This window comes from Pseudopodoces humilis, chromosome 1 (assembly GCF_049639895.1).
Source record: "Pseudopodoces humilis isolate 2021_Gansu_Grassland_sample_001 chromosome 1, ASM4963989v1, whole genome shotgun sequence".
Lineage (NCBI taxonomy): Eukaryota > Metazoa > Chordata > Aves > Passeriformes > Paridae > Pseudopodoces > Pseudopodoces humilis.
In genome coordinates, this window is record NC_142200.1 from 22916726 (window position 1) to 22934309 (window position 17584).

General features: G+C 38.9%; 1 protein-coding gene across 1 annotated transcript in view; it reads right to left on the reverse strand.

The window, feature by feature from the left end:
- Window positions 1–967: 967 nt before the first annotated feature.
- Window positions 968–17584, reverse strand: part of LOC102100582 (neural-cadherin-like) — a 53337-nt gene continuing 36720 nt past the window's right edge. Inside the window, exons 19-33 of the mRNA XM_088058297.1 lie at window positions 16503–16596; window positions 15563–15747; window positions 14750–14982; window positions 13490–13767; window positions 11568–11782; window positions 11143–11274; window positions 10144–10264; window positions 9724–9856; window positions 9461–9641; window positions 6481–6647; window positions 5554–5818; window positions 4513–4693; window positions 2894–3147; window positions 1839–1993; window positions 968–1417 (exon numbers count right to left, since the gene is read on the reverse strand). Of these exons, the coding sequence (XP_087914423.1) occupies window positions 1016–1417; window positions 1839–1993; window positions 2894–3147; window positions 4513–4693; window positions 5554–5818; window positions 6481–6647; window positions 9461–9641; window positions 9724–9856; window positions 10144–10264; window positions 11143–11274; window positions 11568–11782; window positions 13490–13767; window positions 14750–14982; window positions 15563–15747; window positions 16503–16596 (2996 nt within the window). The 3' untranslated portion in view covers window positions 968–1015. The remainder of the gene's footprint in view (window positions 1418–1838; window positions 1994–2893; window positions 3148–4512; window positions 4694–5553; window positions 5819–6480; window positions 6648–9460; window positions 9642–9723; window positions 9857–10143; window positions 10265–11142; window positions 11275–11567; window positions 11783–13489; window positions 13768–14749; window positions 14983–15562; window positions 15748–16502; window positions 16597–17584) is intronic.

Consider the following 17584-nt stretch of genomic DNA (forward strand, 5'->3'; position numbering starts at 1 on the left):
AGAAGTGAGTGTTCAGGTCAATGTCAGATTTCAGAAGATTCTGATTGCCTTTTTTTCATACTAAAACCAGTCATTTATTGGAGAGCAGGAGGAGGCAAAGGAGCAGAGCCTAGGTTTCCCATTCCCTGTTTTGAGAATCCCAGTTTTTACAATGACTGTCCTGATTGAAAGAATTCAGTTCCAACTTTTGCCTGGATGCCCTTCTAGCTTGTCTTCACACCTGCTATCAGGTCTTCTGTTTTCCAGCTGCACACTTTGAAGAAGGGTTCCATGGGAAAAGCAAAGTTGGACATAAAAGTTTACTGAACAGAAACTTTTTCCAGGTTTCACAACTGTCTTTAAGAGTGTAAAATTGTCACAAAGTCATGTTCACAGATGGGATCTTGCTACTCTTTTCCCTTTCGTACAGGTAATTAGAAAAAGGGTCAGACAGAAAAAGTCCCACAGAGCTGGGCAGCCTGTAACAGTGAGTGAGGTGTCATGTCAAGGAAGAGAAGAGTTTAGGAGAATAAAACAAAAGCTGACAAAAAAACCAGAAATTGTAAAGGTTTTATATTTAACATTGGCAATAATTATTTCACAGTCTAAGTTTAATTCCATTTTAAAAAAGAATGCCCCATGCATTGTTACCCACCTGATAGGTTTCATATTAATACTAGGGAGAAAATAGTTCAAGTTCTTGCATCCAGGATAATTCTAGTAAGTCACTGTGGTCTACACAAATAAAAAAAGGATATTATAATACTATTCTATAGATAACCTACATTCCAAAGTTTTCAAGAAAATTCATGCTTTAAAAGTCTTTGCACTTATATAATGAAATAACTTTGTACAGTGCATATAAAAAGATCATTCAGATAATCACTCCTGGGAAAAGTGAGTATATCATGCTATTGTAACTAAAAAATTTGCATCAGTTAAGTTACTTGGTGTAACTTATATATATATAAAAAAGGGCATTTTTAAAAGTAGTGTCCATATGTCATGACAATTTGTCAAGTTCCTTTAAATCTGGTTACAAATTTTCATTTGAGACCACATAGAGTTCTTTAAGCTTCTCAAACTTTGACCCCCACTCTTGGAGGCAATCATAATTTAGATCTTCATCCCCACTGAGGGAATCTAATGAGCTAAGGCTCCCTGCTAGAGAGCATTGCCCTTCCAAGCAGTAAAAATGGATAGTGTCAGCTGGAAGACTCTTTAGATCATTGTCTGCATCCCGTATGATTTGAGAAACATATTCCTTGAAGTCTGGGATGCTGGTAACAGCTGATATTGCTTGCTTTTGATGTGCATGTTTTGGGAGAGAGTCTCTTTTTGAGCCAGTTGGTGTCCTGGAGTGTGGAGCAGCTGCTCGCAAGGAGGAGTGGGGAATTTTATGGAGAGGTTTCTTCAGTCCATCTATATCATAAGCATTCTGGAAACAAAGAGAATGCAAATATTAGAGAGAAACAACTCAAAAGGAAACTGATTCAAAAAATGTTTTGTGACACAAGACTGAATTCTGTGAGTTTTATATAAGTTAAAGAAGAGAGTGCCTAGTTCAGAGGACTAAATTCAGATCATGGCATATCCTTTCATGTAACAACAGTTTTCAGCTAAAGCAACAATGGTGTGTCCAGAGCAACTCCCTTGAAGGTGGGTACATGTGACCAGCATCATTAAAGGTACAGACTGGGTTGAAATACAAGCCTGCCACCTAAGAGGATTTCAGGTTAAAAAAAAAAGAAAAAAAAAAAACAAAACGAAAAAAGCCAATTTGATAATAAGTTGACTAAAAGGTCTGGGAAAGTGAGGAGATGTTGGATTTTCAAAGCTGGATTGAAGCTGCATCATACCTGATCACGTTCTCCACCTCCTTCTTCATTATAATTGAAGACATTTTCTCTAACATCCTCCCAGCTTTCGCGCTCTTCAGGAATGTGGTAAATTCCTCCTTTCCGAAACCCTGAACTTCCCCACTGACTCCACACTGTGTAGGAAACCAAGAGTGCTGGAAGAAATAAAGACACATATTTGTTATATGTCATATGAAAAAGTATGTTGCATGATAAACAAGTAGTTATATGATTCCTGAGATATTAAATCAACTCTTAATTTGACAACTAAATTTTCAGGTAAGAAATGAGTATTGTTAAAAAATAAACAACTTAAATTCATGAATGTAAAGAATAATCTATGTATATTACATCATAAGCTTCATTAAAAGGGTATTTTACTTACCTAAAGGAATCCATTTAAATAGAAGGCATTTTGGCCAATCTCTGGCCTTTCACCAATCCTGAGTAAATAAGATACCCAAAGTAAGTAAACCACTGTTTTAATGAAGGTTACAAGTGTAATATAATAATGGAGTCTTTGCTATTATGAGATGTGTATGTAGTTTATCAGCATCAACACATTTTTATGGTGTTATTGATTTTTCAGCCAAAGTGCAGCTGCAAAAGGACACACTAAACATCTCTCTCTGCCCACACTTTTAATGAGGCTTGCCTTTTAAGACCATGAACTTTCTAGAAGATCTCTTCCTTCATAATATGTGAAGAGCATTTGTAGCTGTAGGTCCTACCTACTACAAATGTAAGGGCTCAGGACAGATGGGAGTTTCAAATGGATGTGGCTGCAGACAGAGTTGCACACAAAGATGGAAAGCTCTTACTTAAGAAGGATTGAAAGTAAGTGACTCTGGAAGAGAAAATCCTATCTTTGCTTGAACTGTCTTCAAAGCAAGTAAACTGTAACTATGTGCTGTTGTCTATCTCTTAGCATCCTCAAACAGTGATCTCCAGAAAAGGTGAAACACTGATCACAACACTCAAAGGTAAAGGAGACTTAATGTAGTGGAACAAAGTACAAGATTAAGAATAAGGAAAAAAGTTACATGATCTCCTACCTAGGAAGACAAGGAGGCACATGCTGATTGCCAGAATAGAGCCAGAGCTTAGTCCAACAGGTCTTCCAGCCTTCACCTGGCTAATTTCACACCATCTTCCCTTGTAACCTTCAGGGCACTGGCAGATAGTCTTGTCTTGGGATTGAGCCACACAGGTACCTCCGTTTCTACAGGTCCAGTGTCCACAAGGGGATGAGATACAGTGTCTGAGCCCTGTAAGGGTGTCAGTCACTTCTACTTTCCCAGCTGGGCACCTGAACAACCAAAGCAGATGATATCTTATAGGCAAGCAAAGCATCTGGAGCTGTGTTGTTTTGTGCAAAGTTTGGTACTGTTTCTTTAAAGTTCAGTTTAATTATTTTCAAGCAAACCACAAATCCACATTGAAAGTTTGAGATACATGGAAAGTTTAACTTAGTGAGCTAGTAGACTTATGAAAACATGAACACATGTTCTGATTTCCTGATCCAGAAGATATGCAGAAGAGCTTCACTTTCCTTAAAAGAGGGAGCCATCACTGTCTGACTAACCCTTTTTCTACATCCATGTTCTAATCCAAGTCCCTAAAAGATCAATAAGAAAAGAGCTAGCAAACACGTGGTATAAGTTCAGTAATGTTCCTTTGGATCCTGGGGAGAAATGTCATTGACCTCCTCAGAATGACTCATCCTGTCTTTCAGGATTGATTTCTTCTTGTGTGTAATTGGAGAGGCCCTGGAGGTATGGTGTGAGGTCACAGACTTTCTTTCTGCAATCCAAAGAAGAAATTCTACTGAAAAAATGGCAGAGACTTCATATTGTTCTTTCAGAAGCAGTCTAAAGAATGGAGTGTCCCCAGGCACACTTAAAACCATTTCACAGCCTCTTCTAGCAAAGAATCACCAGACTTCAGATATGCCAATTTTTGCCAAGAATTCAAGTGACTCCTCCTCTCAGTCCTGCATGTATTGATGTTTGGGTTTTTTAAACAGGAATGCCTGTATTTTGATTTGCATATTTTAATAAATATTTTGAAATTTTTCTTTAAATAGTGGATCTTCTCCAAGAAACTAACTGTGTAGGATAACAGCTGTTGGGCTTTGGCTCTGGCCCTGGAAGCCAATTTTAGAATCCAGTTTTGTGACAATCTAATTTTGAAAGTCTCATTGTTTCATACAAATTATAATAAATTTAAACTTCTTTACAGGAAATATATGTAAATATGTATTGAATTTGCAACATACATATATATATATAAATATAGATATCTTTATGTATAGATATATAAAGATATACATATATGTATATATCAATGTGTATATATACAGTATATTAGTATTTTCATACAGAGGACAAACCAAAGCTTTGTAATCCACCTTTTATCAAAGGACATTTCATTTTCTCACTGGCCTTCTCACCATGGAAAAAAGGTGGAGTAATTAGGTTCCATACCAGACTTGCAGAAAAAGGCAAGTCTAGTCCATGATAGAAGATGAGATGAAGAGAAGGATTTGTCCTTGGGATGGCTCTCTCTGGCCAGCAGCCACAGGGAATTTCACTGTTAGAAGCAGTTGCCTGGTCAAAGGTGGAAAGAAAGAGCTTCCCAGCCATCCCTGGATGAAAACAAAAGCTTCACGTACCGGCATTCATATTTTCTCCAAAGGTCTACACAAAGGAAGGGGCTGTAACAGGGCTGGCTGCTGCAGGCACTGGAATGGCATCCCATGGTGACCCCTTGCCGCCTCAAAATTAATCCAAACTCTGTGCTTCTGCCTTCCACGAGGAGTGGCTGACCATCCAGCTGGACGTCACGCATACAACCTGCAACAAAGCAGAGGAGTATGCACAGAAGCACATTAAGTTAGCTGCTTTTCCACCTCAAGCCTTGTCCCCAGCACACAAGCAGGAGAACTTAGAGAATTGCAGAAAAAACTTAAAGCATTGTTTAAAAATATCCCTATACTATGCAGTTTTATTTTAGGAGAGCTACAGAACATGCATCTATTGTGCTCTGGTCAATCTACAGATTGGCAGTAGTTCTCCAGGAGAACTGCACTGGACCAATACCACAGTTCAGCAGAACTGTGCTATGAATTAGAACAGTTCCACTAAATTAATCTAGATTTGAGATGTAATTTTAAAAGTGGGGCTGCATAAAAAGCAACAGAATGGAAAAAGCTGTTTTCTTGTTGAACCACAAAGTTAAAGCACTCAACCCCAGGAAATTGAGAGCACCACAATTTGCCTTGCAATTCTTTCTGCTTCTGCCAAGAGTTGTTTTGCCTGTTCCTTAAATCCTTCTGAGGCAAAAAACAGGAGTGAAGATCACACCATGAGTACACTGCCTGAGGCATGGGAAACCCTGACCTAGTGAAAGTGCCCCTGTCCCTGAGAGAGGGTTTGGAACCAGGTGATCTTTAAGACCTCTTCCAACCCATTCTATGATTCTATGAAATAAGAAACTGAAGTGCTATTTTTTTAATATTTACAGGAAATCTCACATCTTCACTAGAACCAGATACAATGGCACATTGAGTTGAACATTGAATTCCCCAATAAAGGAAGGGCATAGTAGTCCACATGGGAATTGTTACCTGGGTTTTAGACTATCCAATACACTCAAAGATGCCACTTTCAGGCTTTAATTCCCCCCCCCATTAGGAATCCATCATATCACTTACCTTGGAAATCACTCTCTGAATGACTGGGAAGTCGGTTTCCTAGCACGATGCTTGCCCAATCCATTTCAAACCATCTATTCATACCCAAGACAGAGGTGACTTCTTGATCCCCTCCACCACTGTTAACACGCAGGGTAAATTCATTGTTGTAGCGCTCCATGGTCAGAAGAACCCACTGGCCATTGTTTATACGTAATGTTCTCATTCTCAAAGAGTGATTTTTGTCCCCCAAACTGAAGTTAACACTAAAGAAACCCTCAACCACCTAGAAGAAGACAATAAAAATCTTTAATAACAGAAATGCACTTTTAAATGTTATTACACAGTTCTGCCTTAAGAAATGGATGTGAGTTTTTAAAATGGAAATGGCACTCTTGTTTTTAAGTGCTTTATTCCCATATAAAAGTTACCACAAGAAAACTGCAGGTGTAGGAATTATCAACTCTTTTTTTTTTTTTACAGGCCACTCTTCTAACTCACATGAACTCTTTAATCAGCTTTCTCCCTGCTGATATCTACCTCTAAGTCTTCCCAGCTGACCTTCCTGTTTCAATTAGAATAATTAGCCTCTCTCTAGCTAGTATAGTCCAGACAGCTTTTTCAAACAATAACAAAAATGTAGAGGCAAGTTTTACAGACAGGGAGATATAGAAGCCAAGGGAAAAAGCAAGCAGGGCAAGCAGAACAGACTTCTTCATTCACATGCACCACATGGACATTTTACAGGCAGTGTAAACTAGAATTTATTCCATGAAAGAGTGATACTGAGAAGGACAACATAAATGAGAGTAGTTATCCTCATATGGAAAACTTTTCCTCTTTATTACATTACAGAACAGATGTCTTCAATGAGAAACTGCATCTTTTTCTCTCACTGTGGTAGTCCATGACAAACAAGGAGCACCCAAGCAGAACAGCTCTGCTCACCTCCAGTCGGATGTATCCGTTCCCATCTGCAGAGGCCAAGCTGAGAAGGGTGCTGTGGGAGATTCGGGTGCGCACCATCAGCTGGATCCGAGTGCTTCGCGTGCTGAGGATGCTCCTGGGCTCATAATGGATCCAGCTGTCCCTTCCGAAAGCCCATTCTGGAAGAACTGAGCACAGCACACAAAATCAAAGTGAAAACCTCAGAAATGTCTGCTCCCTCAGATTTCTGGTTTTTGAGAATTTACTAGCTCTGAATGTCAGAGTTTTAGTTCTTAAGGAGTTTTGGCAATACAATGAAGCATCATGCATAAAGCAACCTCTGTCCCACTTTAAAGGGAATTAAGAGAAAACCAATAAATCAGAATTTAAGCAGGAAAGGGACAATTAACTACTATCTCTTGCAGTCTGCCTGTTACAAGTGTATGTTCTACCCAATCACTCCTACACTGTGCCCAAATAACTTTTTTTTTTTAAAAATCTGAAGCATATTTTCCAGTAAAGTAGCTCCTGTTGATCTGAAAAACAGAAAAACAAAACAACCCCCCAAAAAAAACAACCAAAGAAAAGAATCAAATATTTCTTTCAGTCCTTTAGTCCTGTGGTTAAAACCCCCACTGTTAGAAAATGTATGTTTTATTTCCCATTTCAGTTGGCACAAGAGAAAGCCTGAGAGAAGGCACAGGATTTTTTAACTACATAGGGAGATTAAGTTAGTGTTTACTATCCTAACTAAAGAAAATGCACTGAAATTATTTGTTTCCCTATCCCTCTGAGGAACCCAGGGTCCAGCACAGAGTTTGATGAAGTTGCATTGCACACTTCTGTGGAAATAGAACACCACTAAACTACCCAGGACCTGATGCTCTTGCAGAGAAGGCTCCTGTTTCAGTCTCATTAGCTGACAGCAATTCTAGATCTGTTTTAGGCCAAGCTTAGTTGAAAAAAAAATAAATTTCTTTTTACCAAATAAAGATAGTTCAAGTTAGTTAATAGACAGGACAGGCACCGGGTTACCAACGACTCATCAGATGTCAGTGTCATGCAAGCAGAAATCAGGGAGTATCCAGCTCATCCTGGGACAATTAGTTTGGTTCCCAGGATGTGAAATATCAAATAATCAAGAGACTTAATTTCTGCATTCTCTTCCTTTCACCATTGTCTTCTCTCCTTTCTTGAAGCATGTTTTCTTTTCTCCTCTAGCTTTCACCCCCACATTATTGTTCCTAACCCAGTTCTCTCTTGTTCACTGTCTCTGCAGCTACATGCTTTAGCTGATGAGCAGGCATGAGTTTTCCTGGGATACTCCAGTGACTCCTATCCTCAGCTGTCTTCTCCTTGCTGTGAACATGTCACAGTCATTCATAAAGCTGCACACCAACATTTTGTAAACCAATATATTAGGAGAAGCTGGTGCAAATCAAAGTTTATCTGTTACATCAGGATATGACTTATGGATTTTGAACAATTACTTTCCGAGCTCTTGGTTTGTCCTACAGTAATGAGGGGTAGAACCAATATATCAGCTGGGCTTGTGAAACAGCATTTCAAAATAATGCAAAACAGAGCAGGATTTGAATCCAGGCAGATGTTTATAAACCAGTATCATCTGTCTGTAATACAAATAGCTTAACAATATTAACTGATTTTGTGGTCATTATGAACACCTTAAACAGTGAATGCTCCAGGCCTAGACCATGCCAGTTACAATTCCAGTCCTCCCCCTCATCGGACAGACAGGGCTTCCACTGAGTAATTTACTGTCACACTTTTTAAGTCTTGTGTGGCAGATGGACAAAGAAGAGAGGGTCTAGCTGCCTGCATAGGGTATTATTGTTCTCTATACAAGAAGAAAAATTAAGTGCATTGAGCTGAATGGATATGTATAATGCACCATTGTCCTGTTCATTAATTCCAGCATATTGATTCAACACTAGCTTGCAAGCACTCCTTTCCAGCTGCTCACTGCTGCTTATCCTCATCTGTGGCTCACTCAAACCACAGGACTGAGGGGATAATTCTCTTCCAACAAAAGCCTCTAGTTATGGGGCACTGGTGTTCTTTACAGACTGTTATGATCACTCACATCATTCGTACTTTGTACCTAGAGGCAGGTAAAGGCCCAATAAACACCTGTCACTCACTTCTGCCTGACCGATGAAGGTTTTAAGATAAGGAGGACAGAGCCAACTTCAAGTGTATATCTCCTGTACCCTGAATATGCATGTGGACTACTAAGGGTTAAATAATTTATTTCCTAAGTTTTTCAATTGTGCTAATTTGTACCTAAGTGTTTGAATTTTGAAGTGGAAACATTTAAAATGTTTCCACTTTCTTATAACATCTCAGAGGTTTTCATTATCCACCATGGGAAGCTTTTGTTCTCTGATACACATTTCATTTTTGACTTTGACATATTCCATATTTGACTTTGAACAGGATAACACATTTGTTGCAACCAGCCTGATATTATGCCTCCCATGTACACCCACTGCTGTGGTCTAGAGGCATTGCTCAACTTGGAATTTGTTCTAATGACAGATGCAAATGCAATTATCACCATTTTATAAATGCAAAATGGGGCCTGAAGATAACAAGAGGGTTACGCCCACAGATTTCACATGTTCATTAAACTTTATTTTGTGATCAGCATGAGCAGAGGAAAAAGCCACAATGCAGAATATTTCCCCTTTCACCACTGAGAAATAAGATGGTGATAAAAAGGACAAAACAACCTGACCACTGCCCTACCCTACAAAATAAAGCACTTCTTGACTTTATTTAACCCTCATCCATGACTTTATTTAACAAGAGTTAGTAGGATCTTTACATCTTTGAAGATGTAAATCATTCTCAGAGTAGAGCATAGTGTTATTATTCTGTTCAGTTCAAACACATGGCAGTATGACTTTGAGCACTGGAAAAGTTTGTCTGATGCTCCCACAGATCCTCACCACAAATTTCTCCCCAGAATTTGCAGTACCTTTTTCACATGCTAATCCAGCATATCCTGGGGAACAGTCACAGTGAAAGAAATCCCAGCCACCAACACACTTGCCATGGCTGCCACAGGAGGCCATCCCACCACTCTGACACATTTCATCCATAAGGACACAGCCAGGAGCACTGTTCAGGGACTCTGCAGGGTGCTCTAAATCATAGACCTGGAAAAGGTCAAAGAAAACCATCACAGCAGGTGCCTACAATTATCAGCAATAAACCCAAAACTGATCTTTGTGGCCCTACCTTACTATCAACGATGACATTGCGTATGCAGCCCACAAACCCTCTGAAGTTCCTTTGTGAGTTACGGTAAGGCAAGGTCTTCTTAACTCCACCCAGCTGCAGGGGCTGTTGACCATTGAAGAGTTTACCCATGCTGAACAGGAGGGAAAAGAAAGAATTAGTGGCATGTAAAATACAACAGCTTGGCTGGTTTCACCACCCCTGCCTTTTTCTGTTGCTCTTTTAAGTAGCTGTGTTTCAATTTTTAAATTTTTTTGTTGTTGTTGGGTTTTTTGTTTGGTCAGTTGTTTTTTGATGTTTGTTTGTTTTTTGTTTTGTTTGGGATTTTTTGTTTTGGGGTGGGTTTTTTGTTTGTTTGTTTATGTTGTTGTTTTTTGTGGGTTTTTGTTTTGTGTTTTTTGTTGGTTGTTTTTGTTTTACCTTTGAGATCTCACAATCTCTCCAGAGGCTTCACAGGCAGACAGATCCATTTGGGAAACCTTAGTGACACTGCCATTATCTCTAACTGAGACATTCACACAGTTGTCAAGAATCAGCTTCACTTCCTAGAAAAAGGCATTATTTAAAACAATTATATCCAGAGACGGCATATATTTTAATTGTTTATTTTCTTTCACTTAGCAGAAGGTGGAATAATAACCAGCAATTACAGTGCAGGAAGCTTTGTTAAAACAATAAAATACTCCATATACTAATCTGGAAAGTTATTGCACATGGCATATAACTAAAGAGCCACACAAAGGAAAGATCTGACTCTGCCATGACCATGCCAAATCATTGACATAATAGAGGGAGCATGGGACATTCTTGGAATTTTCTGCAATATCAACAGAGAGATAACCTAGCAGAGCAGAAAGTGTGTCAGGCTGCATCCCAGATCCTGACATGCCCTTCAGCTTGTCTTATGTGGGAGAGGAGGGGGAACCTTGCAGATGCCTTCAGTAGTGTTATAGCAGCAAGATACTCCCTCTACACAAAAGTGCATCCACCTCCTTTGTGCTACACATCTAAAGTCTCTTGGTGGGTGGGGCAGGGCTTCTAACTCAGATAAAGTACAAATATTTCACTCAATCACATCAGAAAGCATCTAGCCCCTGGATTATCACAACTCTCTTGTCTAAGCAGCAGGCAGGAGAACTAAACAAATGAAATAGCATGGCCAGTTTCATAACTAGATCTGACTTCTCCAGGTCTTGTTCTGCTTCACTGCTTCAAGACTAAGAGGATGTCCAAACTGACAAACTTCTCCCCCTGCTGTTTCAGAGATGATGGAAAATGGATTGATTGATTGATCGATTGATTGATCGATTGATAAGAGTTCTACAGAAGGAAGGAAGGAAGGATATAACTAGCTATATATTTGGAAGGTATAACTAGGTATATGAATTAATGCTTACACAGGACTACCCATATTTACACTTGCCTTTCCATCATTTATAATTTTAATATTGTGCCAGCGGCGATCTGCAACATTAACTTTTTGTGACAGCTGCAGGAAAAGCTCACCAGAGCTGTGGCCCACGGTCAGTGACGGGACACCACCAGAGAGCTCTGCAAAGGAAAGACTCTTATTGGATATGCAGTAACCATGTTTCATTCAAATGAAAATGAAATAACTGTTGCAGTTAGATCTTAGTTAGAGAAGATTTTTAGACAGCTTAAAAAATGTCCAGTTTCTAACGGTGACACAAAAATATGAATTAGGCATACTAGCAATCTACTGTGCATTCTCCTTATTCTCCAAAAGTAATTTGCTGAGCCTTTTTAAAAATAAAAACACCAAACCCGTGAACTAAGTAGAATCCCACCTTCACATAAACACAAGTACTTTATAAAGTGCTAACCTAAAGCAAGGAAATTTTCCTGTTCTCCAGGCTGCCCTTGTGCTGCTGGTCCGTGGTACAACAGAAGGCCATCAACAACTTCAGTGATAAACTCTAAGGAGATGCGGCTCTCAAAGCAAGGCTGAAGAGGAGGGAACCAAGCATAACCGTGGCCTCTGAAGCTGTGTTTTGTCTGCTGGCAGTCTGGTCCGTGAAAATTTGCAGCACATTTACATCTATTTGAAAAAAAATAAAAGCAAATATCCACCATACAAACAGAAAATGCAAAGGTTCTGTAGAATTCTGAAGTAGATTCTGACAACAGAATCCATTTTAAACACGGGACTCCATGTTCCCTAGGCCATAGTAGAGATAAAGCATTAGCAAAACTTCTGTCAAAAAGTGTTTTGACTTGTTTGTACAAACAGAATAAAAATTTAGTCTAAATTATAATATGTCTATGCAAGGATATTCTGTGAGTAAATGATGGACCTGTTGTAATATATAAAGCCCGTGAAAATCTCTTACCTCTTCAGCATAAATAAAGAAAAATACGCTTTTCACTAGGGTTAGTTGTCAGCTTGTCTGAAGACTTTATAATGCTGACAGGAAAAGCAAAGGAAACACAGAATCATAGAATGTCAGGTTGAAAGGGCCTCAAGTATAATTTGGTCCAACTTTTCTTGGCAAAAGAATGATTCTAGACAAGGTGGCCTAGCATCCTGGTAGTTGAATCTCAGAAGTATCCATTGTTGGGTAAACCACCACCTTCCTGTGGGGATTAATACAGTGGTTGATCATTCTCATTGGGAAAAAAGTTCTTCTTGTGTCCAATCAGAGTCTCCACAGGAAGGGTGTGGGAAGGCAATATCACCCAGAAAAAGTGGGGTGTGGCAATCACAGATCTTGATGTCTTCATTCCTATTGCAAGGTACTTGCTAGTTTATTTCTTTTACTATCTTTTTCTTTTTCTAGTTTATTTCTTTTACACTATCAAACAAGAGAGGTTTGGAGTTATTCCCTTAATACTCTGTAGAAAAAAGTAGCCATAGTATGACAGTAACAGAACCTGTAAGTGGGAAACCAAAGGAACAACAGAAATGGGCAGAAGGACTGGAAGGGAGATCAGCTGGGCTCCTTTTTCCCAGTTTCTGTTTCCCATAGATTGGTGGTACCTTTGACAGGAGAATGAGGGGGTAGGATGCAGGAAAAGATGACACAAAAAACTACTGAAAATGGAGCAGAAGTAAAGACAGCTCAGAGCTGGACAAATGATAGGTGGCAGAGACTACCTAGAGTTTCTGGGCAGCAAGGTTTCCCTGTCTGATTATACTTGAGCATCAAGAAGAACTGTAGCATGACATGAGCTTCTGTAGCTTCAGTCTGAGTCCTGTCAGCCCTACCCTATGAAGATGATGGCCAGTGTTTCTGCTTTCCTATATTGGGATGATTATTTTTAAGCAAACATGCTGGAAGCCACATCTTGGAGGGGGTCCAGACTAATTCTGAGCTAGTACAGTCCAATAATTTTTTTCATCTTTATACTATATATATTATGCACAAGATCTCATTTTTTGAGAAACAAATGAGGCAAGGAATGTGGGGAAGAGGTTATTAAGTGACATAAGAAATGTGATTAAAACGTTTAACAGCATTGGAAAGTTTAAGGCAGGCTGCACAAACTAAGAATATTTTTCAGAGTAGCATTAATGGAACTGGTGCAGCCTGGAACATTCCCAAGGTTTTCCTGGAGACTATGTTGAACACAAAATGTATGTACCTGAAAACAGAGGTTCTTTTGCAACACCTGTGTGTGAAGCCTAACAAAACTTAGATCTGCCACAGTGGGAAGACATGCAATGATGGTTCCTGAAGCTTCGACTCATCCTCCTTACAGTCTGCACCGCATGCATTTTGTTTGCACCTTATGAAGCTTTACCAACCTGTAGCCCAAATCAGTATCCACACATGTGCCACCATTGAGACAAGGGTTTGTCTGGTATGAGGAGCAGGAAAGATGAGGATTCTCTCGAGCAGCACAGCCACACACAGCATGACTCAGGACCGTCACAGACACCAGTGAAACACTTCCAGCTGTGGTTATGGTTGGTACATGGTTCTGTTCATGCTTACTGATGCATCCGCTGCTGTGAGTGCAGTCTGCAGTCACACATTCATCAATGCCAATCTGGGTGATATTTATCTCCAGAATGCTTTCCAGCTGAATAATAATAAGAAGAATTAGTTGCATTCATCTGACTTTTCCTCTAAGTTCACCAATGACAGCAATGAAAAGCTCAAGTCTTATTTATTTTCAAAACTGGTTGCTGTGCCAATTCCTCCCAATGTCTAGCTCACCCGATACAGCCAAAGGCAGCTCAGTCTGGCATCTGTTAAGGCCAAAGCCTTGGAGTAAGTCAGTTATAGCATGAATAAGCATTTCAAGGGCAAAAATACTGACAATATTCATTAGAGACTGAGTAGATAAATTTTTATCACTAATGGTTCTGATGCATTATTTACATGGCATCTGAACTATATTTTTAATCTGAACTTCTGACTTAAAGATACTGGGAATTGGGACTGCATAGTGAAGAAATGTTTCCAACAGAACAAATAATTTAACTCCTTCAATGTTTTTTGTGGTTTTGTTTTGTTTTGTTTGTTTGTTTGTTGTTTTGTTTTTGTTTTGTTTTGTTTTTTGCTAGAGGGAAAGGAACTTTACTAAATTTTAAACACATATTTCCAGCCTGATTTTGTACTGGAGAGTGGCTCTTTTACTACTTTGCTCTCATAAATCTAGAAACTTAAAACATTTGACTGGTTTGGGAGTTTCAACCAGAGAACTAAAAGTCAAAACATTAAGGCATCATGTAGAAAGGCAACAGGAAAACACATTCTTTATACAGTGTTTCACAGACTTTTCAGTAGGAAAAACATGTTTACAGTCCTAAAAGCATATTGTGTTTAGGTGACTTAATATGTATTTAGAGTCTGGCTTTCAAAACATTTGTATTTGAAACTTCTAGTTTTTAATTTTAATTGCAAAAGAATTGTTTGATTTTACTGTTTGAAACTATCTATTTTTCTCACACGTTACTCCCTCTATCATTCTAATTGTTCACGTTCACTAGGCAATGGACATTACCTGAATAGACACAATGAGAAGATGCTGTGGTTTCATACACAGGATGGATACTTACCCAGGCTCTGGAAGCTGCTACATTGCCATTAAGTTTTTCTGCTTTATAATAAGGTGGGCCATAAACTGCAAACCAAACATCAACCCCTCGGATTGGACTTGGGCTATTCAGCACACTGAAAATGTGAACATTTTCCAGTTGAACTGAGATAATTTCTGAAAGCAGCTTCTTCATCTGGTAGTATTTACTTTGTTTTTCAGGGGACTGGGATATGAACTCCTCTGGTGTGATACCTGTAACAGAAGTTGAAAACTTGACACACATATTTCTTGCAACTGTAGCAATAGAAAAGAGAAGCATCACAGAATAAACCATAAGGTTGTAGAAAATGGGCTCAACTGAAAGTTCAGGAGTATTTTCATTTTTAGGCTCTGAAATTTTCTGTGCTTACTTCTGCTAAAGTAAATCTGTGTGTTCTGAAACTTTTTTGACTTTTATTAATTTCCAATTTTTTAAAATGTTTTGTTGTTTGTTTTTTTTTAATCACAAACATGTTTAAGAAGATTTTACTATTCCACAAAGGTTGAAAGAATCTGGTGAATTTCAGGCAGGCATTTGTTAAAAAAATTTTTTTCTTCTAATATATAAGTTGCTGAGATTTTTAAAAGTTGGTGTAGAAATCAGACAACTTTTCCTTGCTGTCTTTTTTTCTCCATAGATGCAGCATCAGAGGACCATGTAAAGATGCATTTTCAAATCTTTACCTAGAAAATTATTCATTCTTATCCCATGTCCAAAAGCATTCTAAGCAGAATTCTGAGTATCACAGCAATAACATTAAAGACATGGACCATACTTTAGCACATTGCTTACCTTTTATTCGTACAGAACCAGCATTATGGAGGGCATCATCTTTGATTTCCTTCACTATAACCTTTACAGTCGAGATAACATCTGGCCAGACTCCATCAATGACTCTAACTCTTATGTTGTATGTTCCCGGTGGGGTTCCTTCTTTAATAGTCAGCAAACCTGAGTTATCATTAAGGATAAAGTACCTGTAATAAGAGTTAAGCCAAGGAACAAGCTATGAGAAGTTCAAATGCTATGTACTAATTATCATCACTGAAGGTTTTTCTGAACCACTTTATCAAAGAAAGCAGATGTGTTCCCTCATGAAGGGACAGAGCAGAACAGAACTTCTTTAAATTGTCTTCTGTTGGTTCCTAATGACTCTTCACTGGTATATCATAAAGGTTTCTTCCTGCTGCTATGCTGTATTAACTGTGTAGGAAGACAAAAGCTGCAACAGCCATAACTTTGGAAACAGTGCAAACTCCTAGTGTAGGTGTCACTGAGAGTGACACCTCTGTCAAAACCTCTGAGTGGCACATGTACATCTCAACCCCAGTCACAATCCAGACACTCCCAAGTCTGTGCATCTAGTTCAAATAAGGTCTTAAAAGCTGTGGTGACATGGAAACACCAGGAGCTTGGGTGGAGGAATTTAGAAGTTAGTAGGTATGTTTCCTGTAGTGGCTCACTGATACAGATTATGGTAGGACTCTGAACAGGAATTTAGAATTCTGGCCCATGAGGCAATAGGCAGCAGGCTGATTTGGCATGCAGCGTTATTTACTGCAGCCTCACACTCAGAAGGGCTTTTGGAGATCTACACACAGAAGTGTCTAACCAACAGAATGCTTTTGTAATCTTGTTTTCAAAAAAAGTCAGTGTAAATATTTGCTATGATTTTGTGTGTGCTCAATTTTCCCATAGAATTTATGCAACTCCTATTTTTCTCTCCAAATACCTTGATGTTTTCCCTTCAAATTGGTAGATTTTGCGATCCCAGTCATCAGCATCAGGGGCACTGACCTGGCCCAGGACTGTCGTGGGGAGAATACCTAGAACAACATAGCACACAAATGGCACAGTCAGACCTCTCACATGTACACACACAGGTATTGGTCTAAACACGTGTCGTAAGCCTAAGACCTCTTAAAAATAGTTGTAGTTCTCAAGACATGTGCACCAGTTTGCAAATGCCACATGGTACCTGGCTTATCGCAGGTTTGCTGTATGATTACATTGATTTAATTCTACAGGTGGCTGCAATGAAAAGCAATGGGAAGGAAAAGAGAAAAGCCACCTCTGAGAATTTTCACTATTTTGTCTGTACTATCCAACCAACTTACGATAACCTGGCATAGACAGGAATTGGTGTTTGGCAGGATAAACAACCAAAATGCAAGCTGGTTTATAAAGGGCAAAAAACAATAGCAATTACAGCAAGACAGAGAAGATGTCCAAAATACAGTGACCAGGCTTATTTTGAGTAAATGGTGAGACTGGGGTGAGATGGAAAGCAGCGTGTACTCTGCTGGCTTTGCATCTTCTCAGCAAAACCAACAAATTAGTATTTTCTGGATTTAAAAATTTACTTCTGAAGGAAAGGTCATAGTTACCTGAATTCATAAACCTACTGAGTAAAAAATCAAGGATACACAAAGAGGATAAATGTGTGACTTCACTGTGTGACAAGGAACAGCACAAATTCTGACAACCAAGGAACTGAATGCAAGGAGAGAAAACTGTGCCTCTCTGGCAACCGTGGTGACATTCATGGGATATTTTGCAGGAGACAGTATACAGGATGCCCCGGTATTTGATTCCCACAGGATATGAATGCAACATACATTGTGATAATATCCTTTTGATTGTTTCTCTCCTTTATATTTTAATTAATCAAAAATCTGAGGTCTTGAATAGTCCCTCCCAGAATTAACCAATGTACCAATGATTTTGAAGAAACAAGTAAAAGGGAATTCAGGCTTAATGAAAATGTTTAGTATTTAAGCTACAGGCAGAGTTTCTCAGCAAATAGAAACAGAC